Source organism: Bombina bombina, chromosome 11 (assembly GCF_027579735.1).
Source record: "Bombina bombina isolate aBomBom1 chromosome 11, aBomBom1.pri, whole genome shotgun sequence".
In the NCBI taxonomy this organism is placed as follows: Eukaryota; Metazoa; Chordata; class Amphibia; order Anura; family Bombinatoridae; genus Bombina; species Bombina bombina.
The window spans coordinates 133,248,318-133,258,598 of NC_069509.1; the positions used below are offsets into that span (position 1 = coordinate 133,248,318).

General features: G+C 42.3%; 1 protein-coding gene across 4 annotated transcripts in view; it reads left to right on the forward strand.

Annotated features, from left to right (window-relative positions):
- Nucleotides 1-10,281, forward strand: part of TEDC2 (tubulin epsilon and delta complex 2) — a 293,826-nt gene that overhangs the window by 214,107 nt on the left and 69,438 nt on the right. For all 4 annotated transcript variants that reach the window (XM_053694966.1, XM_053694967.1, XM_053694965.1 and 1 more), the window contains one exon: nt 9,345-9,465. In XM_053694966.1, the coding sequence (XP_053550941.1) occupies nt 9,345-9,465 (121 nt within the window). The remainder of the gene's footprint in view (nt 1-9,344; nt 9,466-10,281) is intronic.

The following is a 10,281-nucleotide window of genomic DNA, read 5'->3' on the forward strand; positions in this document are numbered from 1 at the left end:
TGCGTGGCCACGCAGGACTTGGTATGCAGACCTGGTGAATATGTCATCGGCTCCACCATGGAAGCTACCTTTGAGACAGGACCTTCTTGTTCAGGGTCCATTCGAACATCCGAATCTGGTTTCCCTCCAACTGACGGCTTGGAGATTGAACGCTTGATTTTATCAAAGCGTGGGTTTTCAGATTCTGTAATAGATACTCTGATTCAGGCTAGAAAGCCTGTAACTAGAAAAATTTACCATAAAATATGGAAAAAATATATCTGTTGGTGTGAATCTAAAGGATTCCCATGGAACAAGATAAAAATTCCTAAGATTCTATCCTTTCTACAAGAAGGTTTGGAGAAAGGATTATCTGCAAGTTCTCTGAAGGGACAGATCTCTGCTTTATCTGTTTTACTTCACAAAAGACTGGCAGCTGTGCCAGATGTTCAAGCATTTGTTCAGGCTCTGGTTAGGATCAAGCCTGTTTACAGACCTTTGACTCCTCCCTGGAGTCTAAATCTAGTTCTTTCAGTTCTTCAAGGGGTTCCGTTTGAACCCTTACATTCCGTAGATATTAAGTTATTATCTTGGAAAGTTTTGTTTTTGGTTGCAATTTCTTCTGCTAGAAGAGTTTCAGAGTTATCTGCTCTGCAGTGTTCTCCGCCCTATCTGGTGTTCCATGCAGATAAGGTGGTTTTGCGTACTAAGCCTGGTTTTCTTCTGAAAGTTGTTTCCAACAAAAATATTAACCAGGAGATAGTTGTACCTTCTTTGTGTCCGAATCCAGTTTCAAAGAAGGAACGTTTGTTACACAATTTGGACGTAGTCCGTGCTCTAAAATTCTATTTAGAGGCTACTAAAGATTTCAGACAAACATCTTCCTTGTTTGTTGTTTATTCTGGTAAAAGGAGAGGTCAAAAAGCGACTTCTACCTCTCTTTCCTTTTGGCTTAAAAGCATTATCCGATTGGCTTATGAGACTGCCGGACGGCAGCCTCCTGAAAGAATCACAGCTCACTCCACTAGGGCTGTGGCTTCCACATGGGCCTTCAAGAACGAGGCTTCTGTTGACCAGATATGTAAGGCAGCGACTTGTTCTTCACTGCACACTTTTGCCAAATTTTACAAATTTGATACTTTTGCTTCTTCGGAGGCTATTTTTGGGAGAAAGGTTTTGCAAGCCGTGGTGCCTTCCATCTAGGTGACCTGATTTGCTCCCTCCCATCATCCGTGTCCTAAAGCTTTGGTATTGGTTCCCACAAGTAAGGATGACGCCGTGGACCGGACACACCAATGTTGGAGAAAACAGAATTTATGCTTACCTGATAAATTACTTTCTCCAACGGTGTGTCCGGTCCACGGCCCGCCCTGGTTTTTTAATCAGGTCTGATGAATTATTTTCTCTAACTACAGTCACCACGGTATCATATGGTTTCTCCTATATATATTTCCTCCTGTCCGTCGGTCGAATGACTGGGGTGGGCGAAGCCTAGGAGGGATCATGTGACCAGCTTTGCTGGGACTCTTTGCCATTTCCTGTTGGGGAAGAGAATATCCCACAAGTAAGGATGACGCCGTGGACCGGACACACCGTTGGAGAAAGTAATTTATCAGGTAAGCATAAATTCTGTTTTTTCTATCTCAGGCAGTATTTGGAAGAAGAAACTGCCTGCGTTTTCTATGATCTTAGCAGGCGTAACTAAGATCCACTGGCTGTTCTCGACATTGTGAGGAGTGGGGTAACTTCAGAACATGGGAATAGCATGCGGGGTCCCCCGCAAATGAGGTATGTGCAGTACAATATTTTCTGGGAATGGAATTGACTAAGAAAACACTGCTGTTACCCGTATGATGTAAGTACAGCCTTAAATGCAGTAGTAGTGACTGGTATCAGGCTGATAAATGTATGCACAGTAGAGTTATTTTCTAGGGACTAGAATTTGACTGAGAAAATACTGTTAATACTGAAATAATGCTTAAGCCTTATCTGCAGTGGAAGCGACTGGTTGCAGGCTTAGTGATAACTTTGCATGACATTTAAAGAAGTTTGTTTTCAAAACGTTTACTGGCATGTTATTCGTTTTGTGAGGTACTTTGGTGATAAATCCTTTTGGGCATGAATTTTTTCTCTTTTTTTCCACATGGCTAACGTATATTTCTGCATAGAAACCGTTATATCAGGTCTCCCACTGCTGTAGATGAGCGGGAGGGGCCTTTTTTAGCGCCTTGTTGCGCAGTTAAAATTCTAGCACAGTCTTCCTGCTTCTTCCTCCTTGATCCAGGACGTCTCTAGAGAGCTCAGGGGTCTTCAAAATTCATTTTTTGAGGGAGGTTATCAGTCACAGCAGACCTGTGACAGTGTGTTAGACTGTGATAAAAACGTTTAATATTAATTTGATACCCGTTTTTTTTTTTTTTTTTTTTGGGGTACTGAGGGGTTAATCATCCTGTTGCTAATGGGTGCAATCCTCTGCTAATTAATACATTTATAGAATTGTTGACTATAACTGAATTAGTTTTTTGTTACTCAACTGTGTTTTTTAAAAGCGCTGCAGCGTTTTTTATATTGCTTGCGAACTTATTGAAAGTAATTTCCAAGCTTGCTAGCTTCATTGCTAGTCTGTTTAAACATGTCTGATACAGAGGAATCTGCTTGTTCATTATGTTTAAAAGCCGTTGTGGAGCCCAATAGAAATATGTGTACCAATTGTTATTGATATTACTTTGAAAAGTCAATCTGTACCGATAAAAAAATTATCACCAGACAACGAGGGGGCAGTTATGCCGTCTAACTCTCCTCACGTGTCAGTACCTTCGTCTCCCGCTCGGGAGGTGCGTGAGATTGAGGCGCCAAGTACATCAAGGCCCTTACAAATCACTTTACATGATATGGCTAATATTATGAAAGAAGTATTATACAATATGCCCGAGTTAAGAGGCAAGTGCAACAGTTCTGGGTTAAGGACAGAGCGCGCCGATGACATGAGAGCCATGTCTGATACTGCGTCACAATTTGCAGAACATGAGGACGGAGAGCTTCATTCTGTGGGTGACGGTTCTGATTCGGGGAGACCGGATTTAGAAATTTCAAATTTTAAATTTAAGCTTGAGAACCTCCGCGTGTTGCTAGGGGAGGTGTTAGCGGCTCTGAATGATTGTGACACGGTGGCAATCCCAGAGAAATTATGTAAGCTGGATAAATACTACGCGGTACCGGTGTGTACTGACGTTTTTCCTATACCAAAGAGGCTTACAGAGATTATTAGTAAGGAGTGGGCTAGACCCGGTGTGCCTTTTTCCCCTCCTCCGATATTTAGAAAAAATGTTCCCTATAGACGCCACCACACGAGACTTATGGCAGACGGTCCCTAAGGTGGAGGGAGCAGTTTCTACTTTAGCCAAGCGTACCACTATCCCGGTGGAGGATAGCTGTGCTTTCTCAGATCCAATGGATAAAAAATTTGAGGGTTATCTTAAGAAAATGTTTGTTCAACAAGGTTTTATATTACAGCCTCTTGCATGCATTGCGCCTGTCACTGCTGAAGCGGCATTCTGGTTTGAGTCTCTGGAAGAGGCGATTCGCACAGCACCATTGGATGAGTCTTTGAGCAAGATTAGAACCCTTAAGCTGGCTAATGCGTTTGTTTCAGATGCCGTAGTGCATTTAACCAAACTTACGGCTAAAAATTCTGGGTTCGCCATACAGGCGCGCAGAGCTTAAAACCTGGTCAGCAGATGTAACTTCTAAGTCTAAATTACTAAAAATTCCTTTCAAAGGGCAGACCTTATTCGGGCCCGGCTTGAAGGAAATCATTGCTGACATTACTGGAGGTAAGGGCCACACCCTTCCTCAGGACAGGGCCAAATCGAAGGCCAAACAGTCTAATTTTCGTGCCTTTCGTAATTTCAAGGCAGGAGCAGCATCAACTTCCTCCGCTCCAAAACAGGAAGGAACTACTGCTCGTTACAGACAGGGTTGGAAAGGCAACCAGTCATGGAACAAGGGCAAGCAGGCCAGAAAGCCTACTTCCGCCCCTAAGACAGCATGAAGTCAGGGCCCCCTTTCCGGAGACGGATCTAGTGGGGGGCAGACTCTCTCTCTTCGCCCAGGCTTGGGCAAGAGATGTACAGGATCCCTGGACGTTGGAGATTATATCTCAGGGATACCTTCTGGATTTCAAAACTTCTCCTCCACAAGGGAGGTTTCATCTGTCAAGGTTATCAACAAACCTAGTAAAGAAAGAGGCATTTCTACAATGTGTACAAGACCTCTTAGTAATGGGAGTGATCCACCCAGTTCCGCGGACGGAACAGGGGCAAGGGTTTTATTCAAATCTGTTTGTGGTTCCCAAGAAAGAGGGAACCTTCAGACCAATCTTAGATTTAAAAATCTTAAACAAATTCCTAAGGGTTCCATCGTTCAAGATGGAAACAATTCAGACCATCCTACCCATGATCCAAGAGGGTCAATATATGACCACAGTGGATTTAAAGGATGCCTACCTTCACATACCGATTCACAAAGATCATTATCGGTACCTAAGGTTTGCCTTTCTAGACAGGCATTACCAGTTTGTAGCGCTTCCCTTCGGATTAGCTACGGCCCCGAGAATTTTTACAAAGGTTCTGGGCTCTCTTCTGGCGGTACTACGACCACAAGGCATAGCGGTGGCTCCGTACCTAGACGACATTCTGATACAAGCGTCAAGTTTTCAAACTGCAAAGTCTCATACAGAGATAGTTCTAGCATTTCTGAGGTCGCATGGGTGGAAAGTGAACGTGGAAAAGAGTTCTCTGTTACCACTCACAAGGGTCCCTTTTCTAGGGACTCTTATAGATTCTGTAGAGATGAGGATTTACCTGACGGAGTCCAGGTTATCAAAGATTCTCAATGCTTGCCGTGTTCTTCACTCCATTCCAAGCCCATCAGTAGCTCAGTGCATGGAAGTAATCGGCTTAATGGTCGCGGCAATGGACATAGTGCCATTTGCGCGCCTACATCTCAGACCGCTGCAACTATGCATGCTAAGTCAATGGAACGGGGATTACTCAGATCTGTCCCCTTTGCTAAATCTGGACCAGGAGACCAGAGATTCTCTTCTCTGGTGGTTATCACGGGTTCATCTGTCCAAAGGAATGACTTTTCGCAAACCAGATTGGACGATTGTAACAACAGATGCCAGCCTCCTAGGCTGGGGAGCAGTCTGGAACTCCCTGAAGGCTCAGGGATCGTGGACTCAGGAGGAGAAACTCCTCCCAATAAACATTCTAGAATTAAGAGCAATATTCAATGCTCTTCTAGCTTGGCCTCAGTTAGCAACACTGAGGTTCATCAGATTTCAGTCGGACAACATCACGACTGTGGCTTACATCAATCATCAAGGGGGAACCAGGAGTTCCCTAGCGATGTTGGAAGTCTTGAAGATTATTCGCTGGGCAGAGTCTCACTCTTGCCACCTGTCAGCGATCTAAATCCCAGGCGTGGAGAACTGGGAGGCGGATTTCTAAGTCGCCAGACTTTTCATCCGGGGGAGTGGGAACTTCACCCGGAGGTATTTGCTCAACTGATTCTTCGTTGGGGCAAACCGGATCTGGATCTCATGGCTTCTCGCCAGAACGCCAAGCTTCCTTGTTACGGATCCAGGTCCAGGGACCCGGGAGCGGTGCTGGTAGATGCGCTAGCAGCCCCTTGGGTTTTCAACATAGCTTATGTGTTTCCACCTTTTCCGATGCTACCTCGACTGATTGCCAGGATCAAACAGGAGAGAGCATCAGTGATTCTGATAGCGCCTGCGTGGCCACGCAGGACCTGGTATGCAGACCTAGTGGACATGTCGTCCTGTCCACCATGGTCTCTACCCCTGAGGCAGAACCTTCTAATTCAGGGTCCTTTCAAGCATCCAAACCTAATTTCTCTGAGGCTGACTGCTTGGAAATTGAACGCTTGATTCTATCAAAGCGGGGGTTTTCGGATTCGGTTATTGATACATTAATACAGGCTCGGAAACCTGTTACCAGAAAAATTTACCACAAGATATGGCGTAAATATTTATATTGGTGTGAATCCAAGAGTTACTCATGGAGTAAGGTTAGGATTCCTAGGATATTGTCTTTTCTACAAGAGGGTTTAGAAAAGGGCTTATCCGCTAGTTCACTAAAGGGACAGATTTCTGCTCTGTCTATTCTTTTACACAAGCGTCTGGCAGAGAATCCAGACGTCCAGGCTTTTTGTCAGGCTTTGGCTAGGATTAAGCCTGTGTTTAAAGCTGTTGCTCCTCCGTGGAGCTTAAATTTGGTTCTTAAAGTTCTTCAGGGTGTTCCGTTTGAACCCCTTCATTCCATTGATATTAAGCTTTTATCTTGGAAAGTTTTGTTTTTGATGGCTATTTCCTCGGCTCGAAGAGTCTCTGAGTTATCTGCCTTACATTGTGATTCTCCTTATCTGATTTTTCATTCAGACAAGGTAGTCCTGCGTACTAAACCTGGGTTTTTACCTAAGGTTGTTTCTAACAAGAATATCAATCAAGAGATTGTTGTTCCATCCTTATGTCCTAATCCTTCTTCAAAGAAGGAACGTCTTTTGCATAATCTAGACGTGGTCCGTGTCCTGAAGTTCTACTTACAGGCAACTAAAGATTTTCGACAAACTTCTTCTCTGTTTGTCGTTTACTCTGGAGAGAGGAGAGGTCAAAAGGCTTCGGCTACCTCTCTCTCTTTTTGGCTTCGTAGCATAATACGCTTAGCCTATGAGACTGCTGGACAGCAGCCTCCTGAAAGAATTACAGCTCATTCCACTAGAGCTGTGGCTTCCACCTGGGCCTTTAAGAATGAGGCCTCTGTTGAACAGATTTGCAAGGCTGCAACTTGGTCTTCACTTCATACTTTTTCCAAATTTTACAAATTTGACACTTTTGCTTCTTCGGAGGCTGTTTTTGGGAGAGAGGTTCTACAGACAGTGGTTCCTTCTGTTTAATGTTCCTGCCTTGTCCCTCCCATCATCCGTGTACTTTAGCTTTGGTATTGGTATCCCATAAGTAATGGATGACCCGTGGACTGAACACACTTAACAAGAGAAAACATAATTTATGCTTACCTGATAAATTTATTTATCTTGTAGTGTGTTCAGTCCACGGCCCGCCCTGTCTATTTGAGGCAGGTTCTAAATTTTAAATTATAACTCCAGTCACCACTGCACCCTATAGTTTCTCCTTTCTCGTCTTGTTTCGGTCGAATGACTGGATATGACATGTGAGGGGAGGAGCTATATAGCAGCTCTGCTTGGGTGATCCTCTTGCAACTTCCTGTTGGGAAGGAGAATATATCCCATAAGTAATGGATGACCCGTGGACTGAACACACTACAAGAGAAATAAATTTATCAGGTAAGCATAAATTATGTTTTCTTGTTAAATACCTCTGAAACTGCCTTTTCCACTCGTCCTGATGAACTAAAGGTCTCTGGGCTGAGGAGATTATTTAAGATAGCTTGCCAGTACTTCTATTTCCCTGGAATTATCTAAAGTCACTTTTTAATAGTGTGTCTCGCTGAGGGGTGTATACTGCATTTTCTTCGTATGGGAAGGAGATCTGTACACTACAAAAGTGCAACATGAAAAAAACAAGAACAAGAAACATTTCCCAAGATCTTGCTTGTGTGCGCTCTCTTTTAAAGAGACAGTAAACACCTTGTAAATACAAGAGATTTCTGTTGTGTTGCCATAGAATAACATATCAGCCAAGTCTAAACATTTTTAAAACAAATTGACACAATGTTTACTGCAATCGTTTATCAACAGCAAAATTCCACCCACCATTTGTTTTTATTTTGTTTGTTTTTTGGAGGAGAAGCCAATTGGGGCTTTGGTCTGCAGACAACAAGGCTAGCTACATTCATAGTATTAGTATAAAGTGCAATGTTTTGCAGTTATCAGCTTAAACCAATTAGGGAAAGGTATGTAGCAGGGTTAGTTTTGAGAAGTCAGCAGGGTGCATTTTAAGTTCCAAGAATTTTAAAATCCTCAGTTTTTAAAATTACATGAAAAGGGGGCAGAATAAATGATGCAAGGATATTGCAAAGTTATTTCACTGCGTTTAATGGACTACTCAATGCAGTAGAATTGCATAATTAACAAGTGCATAATAAAAAGACAATGCAATAGGACCTACTCTGAATTTCAAATAAGCAGTAGATTTTTTTCTGACAAATATTGTTTTTTTCTCCCATTTTCCGTTCCCCTGTATCATGTGCCAGACATCAGCCACTGAACAGTTTATATACAAATCTCAAGGTATTTACTGTCTCTGTGACCCTAAAAAAGTGTAACTGGAGCCTCTGGGAACCAGTGGATGCAGAGAAGCTAGAGTTTGAAGTGATCTCTGTTTTTAGACTGTATGCCAATATCCAGCCAATTAGAATGTACAGTTTTGCTATCCCTAACAATGTGAAAAACAGAAATTTAAAGAGACACAGAACCCATTTTTCTTTCTTTCATGAAACAGATAGAACAACTTTTTCTAAACAACTTTCCAATTTACTTCTGTTATCAAAATTGCTTCATTCTCTAGGTATCCTTTGTTGAAGAAGCATCAATGTATTACTGGTAGCTAGCTGAACACATTGGGTGAGCCAATGACATGGCATATATGTGCAGCCACCAATCAGGAGTTAGCTCCCAGTAGTGTATTGCTTCTCCTGCGCCTACCGATGTATGCTGTTCAACAAAGGATACCAAAGGGCCAATCTATCAAGGGCCGAGTGGCCCCCTGATGCCCCTGTTTCTGCGCAAGCCTTCAGGCTTGCCGTAAACAGCAGTTATGAAGCAATAGTAGATTGCTGCTTCATAACTGGTCCGCTGCCTCTGAGGCTGCTGACATCAATCCGCTCGATCTCATACGATGTATTCAGTGATGTCTGTCGGACATGATATGCTACAGCGTATCATGTTGGACAGACAATGATAAATCAGCCCCCAAGAGAGCAAAGCAATTTAAGTAGCAGGAGCAAATTGTAAAGGTTTTTAAAATGTTATGTTCCTGAGAGAATAATTTTGGGTTTCGTGTTGCTTTAATGATATGTAAAAAAACTTTTTTTTTCTGCGCAGTCGCCAAATAGAATGTTACAAGCTAATTTCTCCTCATAGCATCCAATGATGATGTAGTTTCTTGCTGGCCAGTAGAATCATCATTTTTAAGCCGTTTGTGACAATTGATTCAGGATTATTATCTACTGTATACAGCCGTTTTTTTTTTTTAAACCTGGGAAGTCATTCTTCAACCGAGAAGGAAAGTCTTTTGTAAAATGATTGGGGGTTAAAAAATATAAAACTTTTCATATTTCCATTCTTCTTCCTTAACTACCTATCAGTTTACACCAAGCTGTCCTGGAATGAGCCTTTCTGAATTGGAAGACAACATTGCTCAGCTAGAACAAGCCGTATCAGTGATACAACAAAGTGTAGAGGGCTTTAAGAGTAACCATAGCGCAGGTAAGTAAAAAAATGTTCTGCGCACAAACAGAGCAAATCAACCAATAAATAAATAACGTGTAGTGATAACGTTGTTTAGCTGACTTGCTAGTAATAAATCACACCTGCTATTACCCTCTAGTTTCAGGTATGGCTGGATTAAACTCTAAATAAGTGATAGATAGAATGATGTATTCAAAGATACAGAAGAATCGTTCTTTCCAATGGCATGGAGAGTCCACGATTTCATTCATTACTGTTGGGAAATTCACCGCCTGGCTACCAGCAGCAGGCAAAGACACCCCAGCCAGAGCTTAAAGGGACAGTCTACACCAGAATTGTTATTGTTTTAAAAGATAGATAATCCCTTTTTTACCCATTCCCTAGTTTTGCATAACCAAAACAGTTATATTTATATATTTTTTACCTCTGTGATTATCTTGTATCTAAGCCTCTGCAGACTGCCCCTTTATTTCAGTTCTTTGACAGACTTGCAGTTTAGCCAATCAGTGATGGCTCCCAGGTAACTTCACGTGCACGAGCACAGTGTTATCTATATGAAAAACATGAACTAACACCCTCTAGTGGTGAAAAACCTGTTAAAATGCATTCTTAAGAGGCGGTCTTCAAGGTCTAAGAAATTAGCATATGAACCTCCTAGGTTAAGCTTTCAACTAAGAATACCAAGAGAACAAAGAAAAATTGGTGATAAAAGTAAATTGGAAAATTGTTTAAAATTACATGCCCTATCTGAATCATGAAAGTTTTTTTTGGACTAGACTGTCCCTTTAAGTATCCTCCCACTACCCATGATTCCCCAGTCATTCTTTTCCTTCG